Source organism: Petromyzon marinus, chromosome 13 (genome assembly GCF_048934315.1).
Source record: "Petromyzon marinus isolate PM22_M1 ecotype Great Lakes invasive population chromosome 13, UKy_Petmar_22M1.pri1.0, whole genome shotgun sequence".
In the NCBI taxonomy this organism is placed as follows: Eukaryota; Metazoa; Chordata; class Hyperoartia; order Petromyzontiformes; family Petromyzontidae; genus Petromyzon; species Petromyzon marinus.
Genome location: NC_133679.1, coordinates 10,152,159 through 10,176,069, shown reverse-complemented (window position 1 = coordinate 10,176,069; position 23,911 = coordinate 10,152,159). Strand labels below are relative to the sequence as shown.

Here is a 23,911-nt window from a genome sequence, read left to right as displayed (position 1 = left end):
AACTGGTCACTCGTGCCATCGTGGCGTCCTCTTCAGCACATGACAGGATAATACACCGTTTGTGAGTCAACATGGAAGGAAGAGAAATATACCGTTTCAGTCGGCGATGAATAGTTAAAATGCGATTAAATTTGGTCAATTCAACACGTAGGCTTTTGCAACCAGTATTATGATTCGTTATTTATATGTTGATCAGTTCGCGTACGTAAAATGCGTGCCGAACACCCTCCTCCACCCAAGACAGCCAGAGATCTGGCAACTGCCTGATGATGCTGGTTATAACTACCAGAGAAAAGTTGGACGACCCAGTTGTTAGATGTATGTGGATCACTTTCCAACATACTGGTGTGTTGCTGAATCATTAATAAAGAGGCACGTTTGTTCGCCAAGTGACAACTTCATTAATTGGCTGTGTTGGGTGGAGAAGGGTGTAGGAGACACATCTTACTTATACCATCTGACCCAAAGATCAATTGTGAAACAGCACAATGTGGATTTATATCGCGTCTAAAAAATGTATTTCCATCTGAAAAATCGGGAAATGTGGACCGCCGACAAGCGAGGCCAATCTATTTTTCATGTAGGGTGCCGTTTAAGACACTTGACAGATAGACACTCAGTAACAGGCAGAGGCGAGGAGGAAGACCCCAAGCCTTGAGAAAAGAGCAGGGAGTCAGCAGCATGGATGGAGGATTCCCACCCAGGATTGTGAGGACTCAATGGCGCGCATATATAACTTAATGAAACCACTTGCAGTTTCATGCTGTAAGGGAAACCAGGGGATTGTTCTTGGGTCAGGTGGTGCATGCCGACTGCCATCAATATTTGTTCATAGTTTATTTAAGTTGGCCATATAGGCTGAAAGTTAATTGAGCTTAAATGCATGACTAGATGTCAGCTGATGCCCAAGTGCCGTGTAAGGGTTTGAGATCTCATGGAGCCTTATGTTCATTCATGCCTCTCATTTTAAAATTTTGTTCTCATACAAAGCTTTTTTATTAGCTGTGATGTGGCTATAACTTAAAAGTGCTGAGGCCCTCTTTGTTTTTTTTGGCATTCACTGGTCAATAAATGTGAATGATGATAAAATAACAATGATGATTAAATAACAATGGTGCCTCACCCTGCTCAGACAGATCCGGTCATCGTCACCTCTTCATTTGAGACCATTGCCTTCGTGACTGGTGCACAATCACATTGACTCGTCCTCTGCAGTGCTTGTCACAAATAGCCTCATGCCCGGGGGAGCGAAAGCTCCTCGGATTAATATCTGCTCCACCGGCTGCAATCCAAACAATGTCTCTTTCAAGGCAAAAGTGTTCACTAAGTGAATGTGCCTCCGAGGCATCTGCAGTGGGGGGTGCGTACATGTTCGTGTTTTTTTCTTATTTTTTAAAAACGTGAATACATTTCACCAGGGGGGCGGGACACATCCCCCCCCCCCAATATTACCCAATATTAAAATGTACTCAAAATGTCCCCCCCCAATATATTGCTATAAAATAGATTTCTGTTTATGATTGTGGTTATGGTTGTATTTTATTAATCCCTAATCTCTGCCATTACATACAATGAAACAAGAAATGGTAAAAAAGAAAAAAAACAGAGCAATGTAATACAATACACTATTAGACATTATTGTAAAAAATAAATAAAAAGTCCATCCTATGTGTTAGTGAATTTTTTCATATTTTCGGCAGGAAATTCGTTTTCAAATTTAGATTTTTTTCTTGGGGGGGGGACCCCCAGACCCCCTGGAAGATTTGCCCCCCCCCATGTTGACCCCATGTTGACTCCATGCCTACGGCCTTGCATTTGACATCAAGTGCTCGCGAACGATGTATTCATTCATTTCTCCCAATCTCTACTGCGTCTCCGAGGGATGCTGCTGCAGTGTAATGAGTGGCGCACAGGTCGCCGGCTCCAGTCGACTTCCGTACCGGCAGTTGAGACAATGGCCAAGCTTACGAAGTCCCTCTGTCCACCCAGCAGAATAAATGGGCACGCCGTTGTCAAATTGGCAGGTCACATGTGAGAGAGTAAAGGTCGGGGATACTCTTACCTTTTTCAAGACGTCTGGTTTGCGTGGATTAGTTGGCAAAAATGCCCTCTATAAGGGGATCTTCTAGAGCTCCGTCTAGTGAAGGCTCTTCCATAAACATGGCGTGAGCAAGACATTTCAGGGCTGCACATTTACCTGCTGTCGACATTTTCAGGCGTTCTGTATTATGTTTAGGCAAGCTGGCGCTGACATGAACTATTTACAATTGTCCATGAAAAAAAATGGGTGTACTGAAAGTGCTTGTGTGCATAATGATGGCTGGCGTTTTGTAAGAAGGGGGCGCGTTGCGTGGTATTATTAATTGGGCTTGTCCCGGACGGTGACATTTCAGGAATACATTAATCGTCCTATGCCCCTAATCACAAAGGCCCATTTTAAAGGGTAATGTTTGCTAATTCACAGCTGCCTTTGTCCGGACATGGTAACAATCCCGCCTTGAATATATAACCGGGTCTCTTGATGGTACAGTTTTATATAAGAAGCTCTTGGTGTCGAGGCCTTGTTACCTTACTCCGCAGTTTTTATTCTGCTGCCTCATTATATATATTAAAAAAAGCAAGTTGCTGGCTTGCTGCAAAAATCCAGACCAGGCAGTGTATTGATTGTAGCTTAAAATATATTTTTTGTGTTTATATGTAAGAAAAATAACATTAAAAATCAGTAACCACATACATTTTTTATGAAAACAATGAATAATGTATGAGTTTGGCTTCTCGGTGCTTCGTGTGTATTTTAATTGCTGTTTGGAACTGATCGTTTTTGAAAATAGTCTCTTTGATAGGAAGTTCCAACTTTGGTGATACCGACCTGCATTTTCAATGGCTGCGAGGTCATGTTGTTACTAAACCTAGCGAATGGAGCGCTATTCTGGGCTCTGACGTTTGAAACTACGAGCCAATGAGCCTACAATGGCAATGCAGGTATAATAGATTATTGTACAGTCATTACAAAAAAAAAGCTGAAAACCAACTGGTGTAGTCATAATTATTTACATTTATTTGTAAGGTGCATTCCACTGGTATAAATAAATACATATTCTGATTATACACAGAAAAAAACACTTTGCCCTGTCCCTCACTGCTCGACTTGGGATTCCCATCCCCACCTTCGCTTTTCCCAAAGTTATTATCATCTTATTCAGTATAAGCAATATATGACTCTTATCTATTACTGTACAAGTTTAACAGTGCCGTTTGTTGCTGGCTGCTTAGAATTTGTGGTGTAGTATTATTCTTGTTTACCTGTAGTAAAGGTGAAACAATATACCTCCCTCCGCCCCCTATAGTGCAATGAATTGTTCCAATTCAGGGTAATGATTTGATCTATAATTTGACTTATTGCTTTACATTGCCGTGAATGTAATGGTCACAAGTGGCTCTAAGGTTCGTGTAAACCTGACACGTAAAACACATCGTAATAATAATCGTCTATCCACTGCTGGATGATGACATCATCAAGCTGTTACCATCCTTCATTGCCATGTGATTCACAGACCCATCTCACTGCTGCACACGAGCTGATCCCATCGCTCCATCTCCACGGTGGCTCCGACCATCGTCCCTTTCAGCAACGCATACGAATCAAATTCTTAAGCAAAACAAATCTCAACACATTTGTCAATAACACTGCCTTAAAAGGAAATAAATATATACAAGTACATTTTGGGCAATTCTACGTGGATGACACTTTTGTCATCTGGCCACATGGCCGGCCTGCTCTAGACAAATTCTTCGACCACATCAATTCCATACACCCAGCCATCAGATTTACCATGGAAGTCGAAATAGATGGCAAGATACCTTTTTTGGATGTCCTAATTAAAAAGAGACCTGATGGTTCAATGAGCCACTCTGTCTACAGGAAAGCTACCCATACGGATGCTTATCTGAAACCGGATTCCCACCACCATCCATCACAGAAGAATTATCTCATCAAGACTCTGTATCATAGAGCCCAATGCATATCCGACCAGGAACACATAAGCAGTGAACTCAAGCACGTACACCAAGCTCTTAGGGCTAATGGTTACTCCGACTATACAATCCGCAAAGCTATCACTCAAACCATGAAGAAGAACCCTCTTGAGGAGCCTTTCAAAACCATCACTTTACCCTACATTGCTGGGATCACAAAAAAGATCTCCAAAATCTTGAATAAACACAAGATCCAGGTCCGTTTCAACACATTACATAAAATCCGTGATCTGGTTCCGTCTGTAAAAGATGTGATTCCGGACATACAATACCCTGGTGTCTACAAACTAAGTTGCCTCTGTGGTAGTAGTTACATTGGAGAAACCAAACGCCATATCTCGGACCGCATTCGTGAACATAAAGCAGACCTTAAACACGGTAGGACCAACACCTCGGCCGTAGCAGATCATTGTTCTAATTCAGTAGGCTCACATGCCATTGACTTTTCCAAGACGGAGGTTCTTTGTAAGCCATCTGGCTTCCATGAGAGATTCGTTCATGAGGCTATCCACATATACAAACACAGAGACAATTTCAACCGAGAAGATGGATTCTATCTTAGCAATCATTGGAAAGATTTGATAAATCATTTCAGTTCTTGATTGATTGTTCACGCTTACAGTGCCTTTCAGACAGCATACATAAAAACAAATTTCGTCTCCCCCCTCCTCTTTTCAAAAAATAGATGGACTAGTCCTGGCAAACTGCCATCGTTGCGCGTGACGCAAACGTTATTTTTATATATATAAATAAATATGCCGTTTTCAAAATAAATTTATGCAAACCGACACACCTGATGATGACCGTTTGAGTTATGGTCGAAACGTCGTGAGAATTTTTTATTGTTTTATATATATTTTGTTATTTTGTTGTTTCTCTTCAACGTGACTTTACCGAAAAAACTAAGAATATGAGTTTAACCTGTTTAGATTGTTTTTCTGCTATAAATTTCCACATGTCACTTCGTTGAGCTATCATCTGTGGCTGGGTCGCTTCTGAAAAAAAATGTAATCGGTCAGTGGGCTTTACCTAATAAGATTAAAATACTTTGCTGACCTTTCCTATACTTTGCAATCGGATCGTGTTATGTTTTATTTTGGTATTGTAATGTTATGACCTGCCCCAACTGGACTGAAAAAGAGCTTTTTCGCTCATTGGATTCGTCCACTATAAATTAATATTCTGATTCTGATTATAAGCGCAAAACACTTGGGAATTCCATCCCCATCTTCACTTTTCCCAAGTTCTTATCATCTTGTTAAGTACAAGCAATGTATTACTCTTATCTATTACTGTACAGGTTTAACGGTGTTGTTTGTTGCTGGCTGCTTGGAATTTGTGACCTTGGGTCCTTCTGCTCAGCAACCGAGATGCGAAAAAAATGTCAAACAATAATCTCGCGATCCGAGGCATGTAAGGTATAAACTGATTAATCGGCATTGTTCAAATCGATAGCGAGCAGCCCGTGTTTGTAGCAAAGCCTTCGGCAATGTCCTTCCCCCGAACGCAGGATCCTTCTGGAGCCACGGTCTTCCTTGGCTTCACCCCCGCAGGGTTCGTCGGGTTTCAAGGGAACAAGCGAGTACAACTGCTTAAGTGGTGAGCTCACAGGGTGATGACCCCAGATTGGTTCATCCCCAGCTCGCCAATCATCCATCCTTATCATCCGCGTTGCCCTGAATGCACGGACAGGGTGTGACCAACATCAGTGTCATTGTGCCCTCTTTTTTTCTTGGTTTTTATACAAATAATGTGCCCTTTTTCACAGTTATGTGTGTGCACTCGTACGGTATGTTGTCATGGGGAGGGGGTAGTGCAGCGGTTAAGAGTGCTGCACTATGAATCCGGCGACCCGAGTTTACATATCTGCGTGCAGCCAATATCAGTGACAATTATCTGAACCGGTCCTGGGTCTCCTCTAGGTCGACTCAGCCTTAAATGAGTACCTGGTGCGGTGTCTAAAAAGGCATCGGCACTGACGGGACGACGGCGACCGGGCGTGGTGCTGGCCACCCACAACCACCGCATGCGCCGTGGCGGCAGTCATAGGTGCTCGCCAACAGAGCAAAGGTCTTTGGCGATTGGTATATTAGAATTTTTTGGGAAGAGTAAATGTGATATAATATCTGTAGTGTTTTTGGTTTTGAATCGCCAAGTTCATTGTGTTTATAGTTGTTTCTGTTTTTTTTTTTAATCCCTCTGCTGCTAGGATGGACGTCGGCAAGCTGAAATATGAAGGAAAGAGCTTTTATATTCATGGTGTGCAAAATAGGGTAGGTTTATTGGATATCCTATTTTATTTGCACCACGTGATATATTTAAGTTTGTATGTATGTATTTTGAACTTCATTCGCACCGTACGTAGCCAACCGTGCTCATGAGAGGTGCCGGGAAGGACAGCAAACTAAACACAAAAAAAACCTTTCAAAAGAAATCAGTTTTTAATCTATATTTCAAAGTGCATAGTTTCACAGCGTAATGGCGTCAGCTTCACCGTGATTTGCAGTGAGTTCTTGTAAAATGGCAGTGTTCACCGCAGTTCTAAAACAGCGATTAAAATCCATGCATTTTGAAGGGAATTTCCCAGCATGTATATTTAAATACCTTTTTTTATTTTTTTGTAATAAATGGTTTGAACAAATTTATGGGAAAAAAAGGAAAGTGACAATGGCGGTACTGTTCTAAATGAAAGGGAGAGGAATAAAAAATATTGTTTTTAATAGAAAATTACAAATTTGACTCAGTAGAAATCAACTGTGCTATCTCCATCATGCCAGGAACCAGTGAAGTGCCTCTTTGTAATTATGTACTTCGTACCGAACATTATTAATGCTTGAATTGCTCATTTCCTTCAGAAGAAGACTGTGTTGACATACCATGCACCAACTCCGTCTGCCTGCAAGCACCTCTGGAAGTGTGGCGTGGAAAATCAGGCTTTTTACAAGTAAGCTTCAAACTCATATTGTTTAAATGGACTGCTCACTCTTCTTCTGTTGCAGACCAGTTCTGCGTATAGTCAGCGCTATCACTGACACTGTCGTTTAGACAGTGGCATAATTCATAACTGCAAATGACTTTCTCATGACATTACTGGCACGAGGGCCTTTGGTCTACTCTTCCACGCTAAGAATGAATACAGCTCCCCCCCCACCCACTCCTTTCCCTCATATACACCTCCCCTAAAAATACCATGTTCCCGATCTTTGTCCCTACGTGAGTAGGGCAGACAGCCAACATCATTCCCTTTCTCTTGCCCCATGAGACACCCGGCCTCAGGCTTTTCGTCCGGGGAATATCTGGACCACCTCACCGCTCACGCTCTGTACCGGGCTCTTGTAAACAAAATTAAATAATGAATAAAGCTGAATTAAGAAGAATTCAAACTAATTACAATTAATCTATATGAAGGATTCCAAATAATTTTAATCCACCGATTAAGAATAGTTGTATAGGATAATATATGATTATCCAATAGATTATAAATAACATACAGGAAACGTTGTAAGATACATTTTTGATGTGTGAAAATTGTGACAATTGAGTATATAACCAATCCCTGATAATGTGTCATATTCTCTAAGTATTAAATGTTATTGAAATTATAGGGGTGGAACAGTGGCTATGAACCTGGTTACCCAAGTTAAATTCCCAGCCAAGGCTAACATCAATGGCTAGAAATTTCTGAACTGGTCCTGGGTGCCTCCCCGCCTTATTTCATCAACCCGCAGTGACCAGTGTGGTGTGAAGTATGGTCAAACAACCCCCAGAACCAACACGGCATGGGGAGGCCTTCATCCAGCAGTGAATTTGGTTATATAATACTACGATTTTGTCGTAATGAAATAAAACAATTATAAGGCACTACGTCCCATTGAATTCCCATACGTCCCTCAATTAGGACATTCTGCTCAGGTGCTGCGTCTTACGTTAATTTGCTTAAACCTTTGAGATAAAGTTGCACGGGGTAAAATGATATAATTCTTATGCCTTGCTCTTGCATGCTCTGTGCGTAAGGAACCCCCTGTACAATGCAGCTTCAATGCATATCCGAGGCTGAATCGGCATGTCGTTGGCTCTTACAATTCAGCTTTGTTGCCAATGGCTCAGTTGGTCTTTGGGGCACCATGTACGTTCTTCCCACTCTGAACATGTCAGGTTAAACAAATCAAGTGCAGAGACATCTAGTGACTTTACAATAGCCAGCGCCTGAGCTATAATTTTCACAATTGTGCTCTGCTCTTAGGCACTGTGCGTTCTTTATTTGTTGCAAGAAGTACATTCGTGGTGTTTCACGGCAAGTTTAAAATAAACCCAGCGATAAAATAAAACCAAAGTAGTGCATTAAAACACAGTGTAACAGAATTGCACATCTCTCTGCTTTTCAGTATATTTGGGGCACTTTTGTTCGCTGTAGCTGCTGTTTTATTATCTTCTAATGCATTAACCTGTGCGCCCACACTCACCCATCTGTGCAGGTTTGAGAAATCATGTGAGATCAAAACAGTCCTGAGCAGTAACCTATTCTTCCGGGGGTCCAGGTTCAGATACAGGTGGGAAATCATGACATGGACTTCCTAAAGGAACAATGCAATTTTTTTTTTCCTGATTTAAAATGAATTTACATTACCAAATGTCTAATAAATGTAATTAAAACAATTATGTGGCATACTGGTCAAGCGTACAGTATTATATGTGCAGTTGGCAACTGTTATTCACTATATCTCTCTGTGTGGCCTCTCTACCTGCTATGGAGGGCCATTGTCCAAAACATCAGCTAAAATATATATAGAGAGATAATGTTTTACTTTTAGAGCAGTGTTATTGACGAATGTTTTGAGTTTATATTATGTGTGCTTGCACACCACTGCCAATGCAACTTCACGAGTTTTTATGTTGATTTTGCAATTGTGGAAGGGAATAGTTGACCGCTTCTAACCAAGGGCTTTCTGGTCACTAGAGGCAGGGTTGCCAAGGAGGTCATAGAGGCAAGTGCCAGAATTCAGCGCAAGTCTCCAGAGGTGCAGCGGTAAGCTATTTAAAAAATAACTACGCACGCCACGTAAATATGTCATTGGTTACTTCGCATGTGTTCATTACTTTACTTTAAATAACTACTCTGCTCTACTTCCAAAAAATGTCCAACTGTGCCTCTTTTTTGGGGGGACGGTGACATGGCTCCGCGGCAGCGCATTCGCCGCTTGTTGTTGCAGAGGTTTACGGTTCAAATTCAGCGGCCGCCCTGGTTAATACTGCGGGTGTATGTTAACCATAACCAGTTGATATTCAGGATCCCGTGACATTCACAAGAGTAGGCCATTGTGTGTCGGCGTCGTGGTCCAAATTTTCCACATTTGCAAAATGTGCCCCCAAATTTACTCAATTTGAATATACTTAGCAATTATTGCCCTACTACCAAATATGGCAAGACCCTTCTGAAAAATAGTCATGAGACTCATTGAGGCTTTCCTGGGTAAACAAGTGTAATAACAAAGTAATGGTAAAATAATCATGTATGACTGAATACAGGGGCGGAGCCAGGGGGGGTGACAGGGGTGACATTCTGCGTATAAGTGTACGACACTCGGTCTGGCGGACTCCGTGCAACTGCATTGTCAGAGTGTGTCGCCAACCGATGGCGTCTAGTTCAACAGCCTGACTCTCTAATCATTCTTGAAATTAAAATTTGTTGAATGTCACCCCGGCCTGAAATCCTGGCTCCGCCCCTGACTGAATATGTACTTCAGAATTACCTATTTCTAAACTGCTTACACTGATTTTTCATGTAGTACATCACTATATATATGCATGGTAATCAGGGTTATTTTCATTGTTCTTCAAACACAATTGCTTGACAATCCACCGAGGTATGAGATAATTAATTATTTAGAATGAAGACTGGGGAAAAGTTTGGCATGAAGGAACCACATTGTTATTAAGTTATAATTTTCATGACAAGAATTATGAATATATTTTAGTTATTGCCACTTAGACTTTTACTGTTGCACCATACGGCTCTCCGATGTGTTTTTGGATTGCGCTGCGTTTTGTTCCACACGATGTCCGACGTCTTACTCCGTGTGTCGAGCTTTTTTCGCACCGTACGTGGCCAACCGTGCTAATCGGATGTGCGGGGGAAGGACAACAAACTAAACATACAGACAAAAAGCTGAACAAGCTGAAGAAGCTTCAAGCGTGTGGCTTGAATTCCCATTCATCCCGAAACACTTGGTAGAATGTTTAAATTTAATTTTGTCAATGAGAAATGCAATCAATCACCCGCCTCACAATTTGATGAATTGTCACCATTCGGGGCCACGATTCAGACATCGATAAAAATGTTTACGTTATTGTAAATGTAGCGCCTCTGATGGCCATACATACAACGTGCGCACATTTCAAGTACGTTAATCTATTCCTGCACGCGTCCTCCAATACATGCCTACACAGTGAGCGTGAGAATAATTTGAATCGACGCATCATCACATGCCCACTGTCAACTGCGGATGACGTTTTTTTTTTTAATGCCACGCTGGTGTTGATGATGACGATGAGTGATGTGTGACCCCGTTGACGACAGCTCCATAGGGAAGAGCAGGAGCAGCCTCTCCTTTTCCCAGCAGAGTGTGTCCACCTGCACGACCCAGCATGCCCCGTCTGAGTTTGCTGACTGCTCCTTCCTACAAGGTACGTTGCCCCTCATCTCTGATTAACAATACACTTTTGTTGTTGTTGTTGTTGTTTGGATACTGCCTTGGCAGTGGTGCACGAGCACAAATTAAAAAAAACTCAACGCATTCGTCAGTAGCACTGCCCTCAAGAGAGAAAAAATGAACATCGCATCTCTCTGCCCGGTGTTTTGGTCAATGGCCCTTCTGAACAGCATCTCTCTGCTATGAAGAAGGGTCTTTAATCTTGATTTGAAGCTTTCGTGAATCCATTCTCTTTCGGTCAAGTCACGTAGGTAAAAATAAAATAAAACAAATCACGACGTTTCGATCGCAACACAAGCAATCTTCATCAGGTGGAACAACCACAGCAAGAAAATGCTTAAGTAGGCGAGAGAGCTGCCGTGGCAAGAGGTTATATAGGTAAGAAAGGGGGGAGGCACTCATTTTGTCAATATATATTTCTTCCTTTTGGGCCAATGATATTGACGATTGTTGGGTTTTTATCGTTTATAAAATATTGACCGATTTAGATGTCCGATTAAAAGGCATTTGGCATGTGCCATTTAAACCTGGGGGTGTCCCACATGACTTGTCGTCGCAGCAGCTCAATTATTGAATGAGTCGCCATCCACAGCTCCCTCCATATTTACAAATAATCTCCCTTATCTGTCGACGAAGCGAAGTACTGTGGGATTCAAACACACCCTCTTACAACTGTGGTGAGGTCCAATACATTATAGTGACTCAACCGTCACATAAGCCTTATTTCACTGCACTCATTTTGTTAAGTTGATCGGCAGGTTGCGTGTGCTTGCATGAATTCTGGTTACTCCCACCCCTTCCAAGACATCTGACCACCATGGAAGAGTAGACCATTAACCCTCCAGGGATGGCTCTGTAGAGTTCCCTCTAGTAGAGGCCGTTACACCAGTAGTGGCGTTAGGCAACCAGTTTTCGGGCTGCACCTTTACATTTTACCATTCAGCATTTACAGTGTGTTTCTACCGTGGAATTAATTTGGGCTTCATTTACTATGTGGTTTGAGTACCACCATGTGGCTAGAGCCAGCACTTGCCATTGTACAAAGTTTCAGAGCACATGACTGTATCAAAGCAATCGCATGGGGCTATTAGATTAAAATCATGATGCAGCCACATTGTCTTTGGTTAATTAACCTCAATATTTTTTTGAATACCAATAAATTCATGACTATATACAGTGAGGGAAAAAAGGTATTTGATCCCCTGCTGATTTTGTACGTTTGCCCACTGACAAAGAAATGATCAGTCTATAATTTTAATGGTAGATTTATTTGAACAGTGAGAGACAGAGTAACAACAACAAAAAATCCAGAAAAACACATGTCAAAAATGTTATAAATTGATTTGCATTTTAATGAGGGAAATAAGTATTTGACCCCTCTGCAAAACATGACTTAGTACTTGGTGGCAAAACCCTTGGTGGAAATCGCAGAGGTCAGACGTTTCTTGTAGTCCACGACCCATTTTCAATGCCCTGGCTGAGGGAAGGAGGTTCTCACCCAAGATTTGACGGTACATGGCCCCGTCCATCGTCCCTTTGATGCGGTGAAGTTGTCCTGTCTCCTTAGCAGAAACACACCCCCAAAGCATAATGTTTCCACCTCCATGTTTGACGGTGGGGATGGTGTTCTTGGGGTCATAGGCAGCATTCCTCCTCCTCCAAACACGGCGAGTTGAGTTGATGCCAAAGAGCTCCATTTTGGTCTCATCTGACCACAACACTTTCACCCAGTTGTCCTCTGAATCATTCAGATGTTCACTGGCAAACTTCAGACGGGCATGTATATGTGCTTTCTTGAGCAGGGGGACCTTGCGGGCGCTGCAGGATTTCAGTCCTTCACGGTGTAGTTTGTTACCAATTGTTTTCTTGGTGACTATGGTCCCAGCTGCCTTGAGATCATTGACAAGATCCTCCCGTGTAGTTCTGGGCTGATTCCTCACCGTTCTCATGATCATTGCAACTCCACGAGGTGAGATCTTGCATGGAGCCCCAGGCCGAGGGAGATTGACAGTTATTTTGTGTTTCTTCCATTTGCGAATAATCGCACCAACTGTTGTCACCTTCTCACCAAGCTGCTTGGCAATGGTCTTGTAGCCCATTCCAGCCTTGTGTAGGTCTACAGTCTTGTCCCTGACATCCTTGGATAGCTCTTTGGTCTTGGCCATGGTGGAGAGTTTGGAATCTGATTGATTGATTGCTTCTGTGGACAGGTGTCTTTTATACAGGTAACAAGCTGAGATTAGGAGCAATCCCTTTAAGAGTGTGCTCCTAATCTCAGCTCGCTACCTGTATAAAAGACACCTGGGAGCCAGAAATCTTTCTGATTGAGAGGGGGTCAAATACTTATTTCCCTCATTAAAATGCAAATCAATTTATAACATTTTTGACATGCATTTTTTTCTGGATTTTGTTATTATTCTGTCTCTCACTGTTCAAATAAACCTACCATTAAAATTATGGACTGATCATTTCTTTATCAGTGGGCAAACGTACAAAATCAGCAGGGGATCAAATACTTTTTTCCCTCACTGTACAAGGATTGCCCTCAAAGCAATGCCCCACTTTTTTCACAGCCAAAATGTATTGAATCTACAGAAGAAATGCAGATGGAGTTACCTGCACATTATTTTAAACCAGAGCTCAGTATTTGTGTTATTTGGTTTAAAATGAAAATGGGTTTGATCTTCCACGAAGCTCATGGTGCACCCTAAACCACATCTGCACAAACCATGGTAGATGTTGATACCTGATGCACAAATAGAAAATTAAAAACTCTCCAGTATGCAACTGTAGTTGTACAGAACAGACCATACAACATATAACAACGCAATGCCCGATCCACAAATATGAAGGGGACATCACAGCGATACACTCCGCTGCTCATGACTCAGCTATCTGGCTTGACCACCTGAATGTGAAATTGTAGTCGTTGCTCTGCATCTACATCAGCCACACGAATGATAAAGAAAGGCTTAATAAGTTAATGTACCACTTTGGGAATTTTTCTCCAGTTAGCCTAAATGATATACCGTTGATTTAATCTCTTTTGGTTATTTTATACAACCTCTGTATGATCTCTTCGAGTAGAAATAATGTCCGTAAAATATATGCCTATTGAGTTTGCAAAGAATGTGGCACACGCTTTTGTGTTATCCTGAATCAACAAAGTTGCTTCAAGAAAGTATTGGCTGAGCAATAACTCGTGAGGTTTTTTTTGCAATGAAAGCTCCAATCCTTTTAGCTTATTCCCTGTGGCACGGATGCTGTCATGCCTTGATCAATTACAACTGGTTGAATTCTGAAGCAGACTCTTTAAATTCCTTACAGAAAAAAAGTTTTATTTAATTTGAGACAGAACAATATACAGTATGTTCAACAAATTAAATAAATTATCCGTTTACTTTTATCCAATACACTTGCAGTGCTTTCACTTATTTCTACAGTACATTATTGTTATAACATTTGTATTATTGAAAACATTAATAATGTATGCCTAATTTTAGTTGATCTTAGCGAGCAGCTGTGGCACAGTTGTTTGCACAATATACTAAGAACCCAGAAAACTGAGTTTAATTCCCGGTCATGGTTAACATCGGTGGCGAATTATATCTGAACCTGCCCAATACGCCATGTCTCCAATCCACAACCACCAGCCTGGTTATATATGGTTAAACCCCCATGACCTACACAGCAAGAAGAGGTCTTTACCCTAGCAGTGAATTGACTAAGGGCTGTAAATTATTATCATCATAAGGTACTCAGAAAGATAATTTGATGTCTCTTGGCCACAGTAGAGTTACATATATCATAAATATGTGCTGTAGCACAAAGGGACATTTTATTAGCACTTACGTTTAATGAACAGAGGATAATCGGCTGTAGAAATACATTGTACTTTCCAATTCAATTAACGTAATGCCTGTTGCCATACGTTGCAATTAGCCATCTGTGCCTCTGTATACGTCTCTATCCTGTTTTGCATTGTTGTTTTGCACAGCACTGTAATATAAATCTTATGAAATGTGGTAGTTTACATGTTTATATGCTTTCATGTAATTGCACTTCAAGGAGCATACTAAAATGTTTGTAATTAATTTAATATATCGTTTTCCCTTCTAATTTGAGAAATTTAAAATAAAAATTAAGTTTTTGAATGCCACGACAACATTATAACACTTTCTAAAATCAGTTATGAATGTTGTTCAAGGCTAACATTGCCAATTTGATTTAATATTTTATATAAACATATTTTCACTGGGAAATGTTTTTTACATCTCAATAACTTGCAAATATATGCGCATCCTTATTTGAAATGTGGTAAATAGCCATACATGTACTGTTATATCCTTCCACTGGTACGTCTGAGCCATGCCATCATAGTTCAGGATGAACAGGTTGTTTTGACACTGCAGAAGCTGAGCCGTGCCACCCACATCACACACAATGTGTGATGCTGAGACGCATGTAGATGATGCAGTAAAGCTGTGTCCTCAGTGTAGACTGACGTGACATGCAACATGCAATGAATGTGTCATTGGCCCTGGCTCTAATGGGCTCTGAGGTAGATTCAGATGTCTTATGAGGCCAGTGTATAACAATTATGGTCATGTTTCGACACAAAAAATAGTGGAAAACCACCAATTCTGTGAGAGGCCCGCTCTGGCTTGGCTCAGATGTGCCAGTAGAAGAGCGGTATTACTATTGAAATACTCTGCATAATCACGTTCATGTTTGCAGGCTTATCGGCATTGAAAGCAGACGCACATTCGACACCAATGCCAGGCTCAAGCTCCAAACAGGATCCAAGGTGTGCGGTGGATGTAGGGTCAAGACTTGGCCCGGCCTTGAGTGGACAGTCACGAGCCATAACGTGGTCAGGCTCAGGATGTGGCAGACACCCGAGGTCACAGTCGCGGGCCGAGGTTTGGCCAGGCGGCTGCTTGGGGCTTTTGGAAGACCGTGAGGATGCGGGTGGTGGTGAGCAGCCGCTAATCATCGCCGACCTGACCTACAGCCCGACCTCCAGCACCATGCCGACGCCTGTGGAGGATACCGTCACCATAGACAGCATCTTCGCGTGCAACAACAAGTAAATCATGAAGCACTTATCAAACGTTGGCATATAACATAACATGTAGGCATGTCCTCATAATTTAATGTTTGTTAAAAATGTTTGGTTCTTTAAATAGTAGTTGGTCGACCAAGCTATAATTGATTTATTCTATATTGGTGCCATTTAGTTGAGCACAGTTTGGTCAATCCATTCATGTGGAAACCAGGGTACTTTGAGAAATCACACACATTGGAGGGGATAACACTCGGAGCTTTGAGCAGCACAACAAAGAATTAAATAATCCATTGCTGTACTATCTTCCCCTGGCCACCTCAAAGCCAAAATGTATACCACATTCAATATAGGCCAAAATTCCAGTGGCAAGCAAACAAACACCACTGTAGATGAGTGAATATTGTTCTTGAAGCGAGCAAAGTTATGAGAACTTGGGAAAATAGATGATGGGAGGGAACTCAAAAGTCGAGCAGTGTGAGGAAAGAAGGAGAGAGAGAAGTGTTTTGACCTGTGGTGTGGTTGTTGAACACAGTACATGAGAAGAAATAGTCAGGCTGGTAGACCCAGTCCTCAGCATGCGTGGAGGCTTTTTCCACTCTATACTAAAGTTTAATCCTTCGCTGTGCGTGGCAGGTACAGGGAGCCGGACACAGAGTCCACCTGCGAGGGGTCGGACTTCGAGCCGACCTCGTTGCTGGTCATGACGGACGATGACGACGACGACGACGATGAAGATGGCGTTGGCGACGACTCCGAGGAGGACGCGGGCTGGCAGGGCGACCGACTGGAGCTGCTGGGCACGCGCCTTCTTGGCGGCGCGGCACGGCGCGGTGCGGCGTGCGCGTGCGGCACGGCCCGGCTCCTGCTGGCGCTCGCCGCCTCCCTGGGCCTGTTACTGCTGCTGCTCGAGGCCGGCCTGGACGCCGCGCCACTGCGCGAGATCCGGCAGACTCCCGAGTTCCAGCAGCTGCATCGCGAGTACCTGAGCCCGCTACGTCGATGGCTGTCCACCCGGCTGCAGCCCTCCAGCCCCGAGGTCGACTACTGAAGAACCGCCTCGTTCGCTCAGATTGATCACGAAGAAGGGTGGGGGTGGGCGTGGCCGGAGGAGAAGCTAAATGATAATTTCATTCAAAATAAAAAAAATGAGCATTAAGTGCTCTGCTTCACAGGGTTAGTCGGCATGGTGAAATAAACGGAGCGTTTTCACCCTCTGCTATTTATTTTGTAAATACATACCGTGAGTATCAACAAAAACAGTATAGTCACTGTGGCTTATAAATATATCATGAATACATACATGTATAATAACGCTAAAAAAATGACATATCATGACTCTGGATATTCCTAAAAACAGATGATAAAATAATATGTAATTCCTTTCAGTTAAATAATTTGTGTATTTTTTCACATTTCAGTAAAGAGAACGTTGCATTATGGGTGACGCATCATCAGTTTAATTTGTGATATATGCAAAATGTTATTATTTTTGCCGTTCATTTAGAGTTTTTGGAAGACATGATCTCCAATAATATACATGAGTTGAGGCTCTTATACAGTGAGGGAAAAAAGTATTTGATCCCCTGCTGATTTTGTACGTTTGCCCACTGACAAAGAAATTATCAGTCTATAATTTTAATGGTAGATTTATTTGAACAGTGAGAGACAGAATAACAACAACAAAAATCCATAAAACGCATGTCAAAAATGTTATAAATTGATTTGCATTTTAATGAGGGAAATAAGTATTTGACCCCTCTGCAAAACATGACTTAGTACTTGGGGGCAAAACCCTTGGTGGCAATCGCAGAGGTCAGACGTTTGTTGTAGTTGGCCACCAGGTTTGCACATATCTCAGGAGGGATTTTGTCCCACTCCTCTTTGCAGATCTTCTCCAAGTCATTTAGGTTTCGAGGCTGACATTTGGCAACTCGAACCTTCAGCTCCCTCCACAGATTTTCGATGGGATTAAGGTCTGGAGACTGGCTAGGCCACTCCAGGACCTTAATGTGCTTCTTCTTGAGCCACTCCTTTGTTGCCTTGGCCATGTGTTTTGGGTCATTGTCATGCTGGAATACCCATCCACGACCCATTTTCAATGCCCTGGCTGAGGGCAGGAGGTTCTCACCCAAGAGTTGACGGTACATGGCCCCGTCCATCGTCCCTTTGATGCGGTGAAGTTGTCCTGTCCCCTTAGCAGAAAAACACCCCCAAAGCATAATGTTTCCACCTCCATGTTTGACGGTGGGGATGGTGTTCTTGGGGTCATAGGCAGCATTCCTCCTCCAAACACGGCAAGTTGAGTTGATGCCAAAGAGCTCCATTTTGGTCTCATCTGACCACAACACTTTCACCCAGTTGTCTTCTGAATCATTCAGATGTTCATTGGCTAACTTCAGACGGGCATGTATATGTGCTTTCTTGAGCAGGGGGACCTTGCGGGCGCTGCAGGATTTCAGTCCTTCACGGCGTAGTGTGTTACCAATTGTTTTCTTGGTGACTATGGTCCCAGCTGCCTTAGATCATTGACAAGATCCTCCTGTGTTGTTCTGGGCTGATTCCTCACCGTTCTCATGATCATTGCAACTCCACGAGGTGGGATCTTGCATGGAGCCCCAGGCCGAGGGAGATTGACAGTTCTTTTGTGTTTCTTCCATTTGCGAATAATCGCACCAACTGTTGTCACCTTCTCACCAAGCTGCTTGGCAATGGTCTTGTAGCCCATTCAAGCCTTGTGCAGGTCTACAATCTTGTCCCTAACATCCTTGGAGAGCTCTTTGGTCTTGGCTATGGTGGACAGTTTGGAATCTGATTGATTGATTGATTGCTTCTGTGGACAGGTGTCTTTTATACAGGTAACAAGCTGAGATAAGGAGCACTCTCTTTAAGAGTGTGCTCCTAATCTCAGCTCGTTACCTGTATAAAAGACACCTGGGAACCAACTGTTGTCACCTTCTCACCAAGCTGCTTGGCAATGGTCTTGTAGCCCATTCAAGCCTTGTGCAGGTCTACAATCTTGTCCCTAACATCCTTGGAGAGCTCTTTGGTCTTGGCCATGGTGGACAGTTTGGAATCTGATTGATTGATTGCTTCTGTGGACAGCAGTCTTTTATACAGGTAACGAGCTGAGATTAGGAGCACACTCTTAAAGAGAGTGCTCCTTATCTCAGCTTGTTACCTGTATAAAAGACACCTGGGAGCCAGAAATCTTTCTGATTGAGAGGGGGTCAAATACTTATTTCCCTCATTAAAATGCAAATAAATTTATAAAATTTTTGACATGCGTTTTCCGGATTTTTTTGTTGTTATTCTGTCTCTCACTGTTCAAATAAACCTACCATTAAAATTATAGACTGATCATTTCTTTGTCAGTGGGCAAACGTACAAAATCAGCAGGGGATCAAATACTTTTTTCCCTCACTGTATATTTGAATGAGACAGTTTGAAAGACTTACCCATTATACGCAGAATATATATAAATTATGACAGTAGGTTATTCCTTCCACATGACTGATCATTTAAAAGCATTGTATATGACAGTGCCAGTGGTCTTGGAGCACTGTATGATGGGAGCTTGCATATTTTCTTGCAGTCATTTTAAAACCATTGGCTAGGAACCATTCAAGTTGCTATGACCTTATGAGGAGATCTAGTCGGATGAATGAGTGCTGTTACCTTGCACACATTTTCCTTTCTATAGGCATTTATGTAATACAGTTTAAGGTGATTGAATTAAATGTTCATTTGCAGGATTTGCTATAGTGTATTTATACATTCGACTTGTGGGGTTTTTCTACCTTAAGAAGGTGTATATATTTCAAAGAAAACCATTGGTTTATTTTAACAAGACATGGCAGTATTTAGTGCTATAAAGGGGGCATTAAATTATTGTCAACTACCCTCTTGCCTTTAGGCTTTTGTTTACAGGACAGACTGCATTTGTAAATTTTTATTCAGGCTTTTGAGTACCGTATTTGTTTAAGGAACAATCTCATCCTGTGTTTGCGATTGGAAGCTAAATTCTAAAACACATCAGCATATCTTGACTTAAAGCTTTCGTGACTGCAGGAATTCATATTCTTTGGGTCTTTCGGTAAAGTCACGTAGATAGGTTGAATGAAAATAACAAAAAATAACAGGAAAAATACGATGTTTCGATCACAACAGGATGATGACAATCACAACACGATCGTTTGTGTTGTGATCGAATCGATGTAGTTTTTTGTTTGTTATTTTTTGTTATTTTCTTTCAACCTATCTACGTGACTTTACCAAAAGACCCAAATAATACATCAGCATATGTATAAAAATACATAATAAGTACCAACTGGTTAAATAACAATTTATTTCAGGTGTTCCAACTAGCTTTTTATAATTGTATTAAAATACTCATTAGGGGTGGGTGGTGATGGGGGGTGCAGGGGTGTTTTGTATGATAGATTTTTGTAAAATTTATATTTTAGTCAGCAGCCCTAAAATATTTGTTCGTAGTTACACTGAAACCCAGATTTTCAAGACATTAAAAAAACCTAGTCATGCAAAGCGTATGGTTTAAATATGATTATTAGAGATAAATGATAAGTAAGATGGAAGTGGGTTGTGAGACACTGTTATGTGGTAAGCCATCCTTTGTGCTTGTTTAACTCGCAGCAGATCTCAAATTACAGGCCTCAAGACATTGGTAAAATGTCCATGCCTAACAAGCTCTATTTCACAATGTTCACAGGCTATTAATGCAAACCTTGCATGATCGGAAACCAATTACGTTACGGAAAAACAGATTGGGCAGTCTCACAGGACAGCAATAGATGATGTGCTTTGGTGCTGTGGATGTTGATCATCTAACATTTCAGCCTTTTTTTTATTTCGTCGCGCTAAAAGACAAAAATAATAATACATGTGTTTTTGCAGCCAATGTTATGTTTCAGGAACGATTAATTATTTGTGTAAGGACACTGATCTATCAAAACAAATGTGTCCTTAAACCCCTTCACCACCTGACTTAGCCAAACAAATTATATTGTCACGTGTATAAGCGTTTTCACATAATTTTCATTGATGTGCACTTTGATGGTGAACTGAAATAATTATAATTGGAACTTTAAACACTTGTACACGTGACAATGTAATTTGTTTGGCTATGTCGGGTAGTGGAGGGTCTTAACACAAAATTTTCCAGAACATTACGTCGCCTAACCCAAAAATGTATAATAAAGCATAAAGTTTGTTGAGGAAATGTAATAATTTGAATCGTTTTTAAATATATTTATAATCTGGAAATTCAGTGCATACACTTGGTTAATGTATTTTGCAGAAGTATATTTAAAGGTTAGACATTATGGACATCCTTATGTCTGCTTGATCAATTGACATTGCGTGGTTGCTTACAGTGAGGGAAAAAAGTATTTGATCTCCTGCTAAATTTGGACGTTTACCCACTGACAAAGAAATTGAGTCTATAATTTTAATGATAGGTTTATTTGAACAGTGAGAGACAGAATAACAACAAAATCCAGAAAAACGCATGTCAAAAATGTTATAAATTGATTTGCATTTTAACGAGGGAAATAAGTATTTGACCCCTCTGCAAAACATGACTTAGTACTTGGTGGCAAAACCCTTGTTGGCAATCACAGAGGTCAGACGTTTCTTGTAATTGGCCACCAGGCTTGCACACATCTCAGGAGGGATTTTGTCCCACTCCTCTTTGCAGATCTTCTCCATGTCATTAAGGTTTCGAGGCTGACGTTTGGCAACTCGAACCTTCAGCTCCCTCCACAGATTTTCTATGGGATTAAGGTCTGGAGACTGGCTAGGCCACTCCAGGACCTTAATGTGCTTCTTCTTGAGCCACTCCTTTGTTGCCTTGGCCGTGTGTTTTGGGTCATTGTCATGCTAGAATACCCATCCACTACCCATTTTCAATGCCCTGGCTGAGGGAAGGAGGTTCTCACCCAAGATTTGATGGTACATGGCCCCGTCCATCGTCCCTTTGATGCGGTGAAGTTGTCCTGTCCCCTTAGCAGAAAAACACCCCCAAAGCATGTTTCCACCTCCATGTTTGACGGTGGGGATGGTGTTCTTAGGGTCATAGGCAGCATTCCTCCTCCTCCAAACATGGCGAGTTGAGTTGATGCCAAAGAGCTCCATTTTGGTCTCATCTGACCACAACACTTTCACCCAGTTGTCCTCTGAATCATTCAGATGTTCATTGGCAAACTTTAGACGGGCATGTATATGTGCTTTCTTGAGCAGGGGGACCTTGCGGGCGCTGCAGGATTTCAGTCTTTCACGGCGTAGTGTGTTACCAATTGTTTTCTTGGTGACTATGGTCCCAGCTGCCTTGAGATCATTGACAAGATCCTCCCGTGTAGTTCTGGGCTGATTCCTCACCGTTCTCATGATCATTGCAACTCCACGAGGTGAGATCTTGCATGGAGCCCCAGGCCGAGGGAGATTGACAGTTCGTTTGTGTTTCTTCCATTTGCGAATCGCACCAACTGTTGTCACCTTCTCACCAAGCTGCTTGGCAATGGTCTTGTAGCCCATTCCAGCCTTGTGTAGGTCTACAATCTTGTCCCTGACATCCTTGGAGAGCTCTTTGGTCTTGGCCATGGTGGAGAGTTTGGAATCTGATTGATTGATTGCTTCTGTGGACAGGTGTCTTTTATACAGGTAACACACTGAGATTAGGAGCACTCCCTTTAAGAGTGTGCTCCTAATCTCAGCTCGTTACCTGTATAAAAGACACCTGGGAGCCAGAAATCTTTCTGATTGAGAGGGGGTCAAATACTTATTTCCCTCATTAAACTGCAAATCAATTTATAACATTTTTGACATGCGTTTTTCTGGATTTTGTTGTTGTTATTCTGTCTCTCACTGTTCAAATAAACCTACCATTAAAATTATAGACTGATCATTTCTTTGTCAGTGGGCAAACGTACAAAATCAGCAGGGGATCAAATACTTTTTTCCCTCACTGCACATCAGGAAAACAACTTGTAAGTTCTCACACTTTATCCATTAGCTCTGTGAGTTAAATTGCAGATCAGTAATGTGCTGCCTTCATAATGGCACACTCCGTTCCCTACTGATGCCTACAATTGAAAATGTGTGCACCAGTGCGAAAGTAAATTCTAATTGCTGCATATTTATATTGATGTATCTGACAAATGGTGGTACCAAAAGCGTCTTCCAAGTAAACATGCAATGATGGGAAAACGTTGGTATTTAGTGGGAACCATTGGACCATTGTTGGCCCAAGATTGGCCCAACATTCCATGTTTACTGGATTCAAATTGGTCGTGATGAAACAAATATAGAGGCAACATTAAACATGCACAAGGGACCTTGGTGAATGCACACACGTCTTTTCTATAGATCATCTCTGATGCAGTGGAAATAGTTGGGACTCATGTGCAGGTTTTTTTTCTCATAAATACATATAAATAAATGTGTTGGTCATGCAAATAATTGCTGAATGCGTTTGTTTTCTTTCGTATTTCTTTTGCACGATATGAGATTGCTAAAGCTTTGCAAAACACGTTCATGAACATACCCTGGCTAATTAAGCCGAGACCTAAGTGAGTGGGTGGCATTTGGTGTAAGTATATATAATATATTGCTGTTTTTCTGCGTGTTATGTGTCAGCATAGCATGTTTACAAACGTGTTTACTGTAATTCCATTATAAATAACAGGAAAAGAAAACACTTCATATCTGTATAGCAAACAAAATTGAATACAAATTTGTGAAAACATTTTAAAATTAATGTTCTAGATTTTTCAAAATTTGGTTTTGCATCAATACCATATGCCTGTAAGAGGAAAAAACTATTTTTCAAGTACGTTACATGTATGGTGAGTCAAGATAGGGGGCATGAATAGCAATTTTAATTCAATAGATTATTGTGCAAGGAGCCACGGCAATGCTGATGGCACTCAGAATATCAAAACCAGTCCAGTTTACTGCTTAAATGCTGCTCGAAAAAACACTGATCCAGAGGAACTGCATTACTAGTGGGTTGATGGTGATGGTGTCCACAGGTGCAGACGTGCAATGTCTTGCTGAGACCACTGTTGGCAGAAGGGTTTCCACG

At 41.7% G+C, this 23,911-nt stretch overlaps 1 protein-coding gene across 6 annotated transcripts in view; it reads left to right on the top strand.

The window, feature by feature from the left end:
• The window catches only part of LOC116941991 (FERM domain-containing protein 5-like), a 50,215-nt gene extending 26,929 nt beyond the window's left edge, over positions 1–23,286 (top strand). For 4 of the 6 annotated variants that reach the window (XM_032953462.2, XM_032953465.2, XM_032953463.2 and 1 more), the window contains exons 9-16: positions 5,546–5,634; positions 6,245–6,308; positions 6,891–6,979; positions 8,511–8,585; positions 8,993–9,061; positions 10,613–10,719; positions 15,483–15,834; positions 16,447–23,286. In XM_032953462.2, the coding sequence (XP_032809353.2) occupies positions 5,546–5,634; positions 6,245–6,308; positions 6,891–6,979; positions 8,511–8,585; positions 8,993–9,061; positions 10,613–10,719; positions 15,483–15,834; positions 16,447–16,861 (1,260 nt within the window). In that variant the 3' untranslated portion in view covers positions 16,862–23,286. The remainder of the gene's footprint in view (positions 1–5,545; positions 5,635–6,244; positions 6,309–6,890; positions 6,980–8,510; positions 8,586–8,992; positions 9,062–10,612; positions 10,720–15,482; positions 15,835–16,446) is intronic. The other 2 variants (XM_032953458.2, XM_032953459.2) reach the window with 2 other exon arrangements.
• The last annotated feature ends 625 nt before the right edge of the window (positions 23,287–23,911 follow it).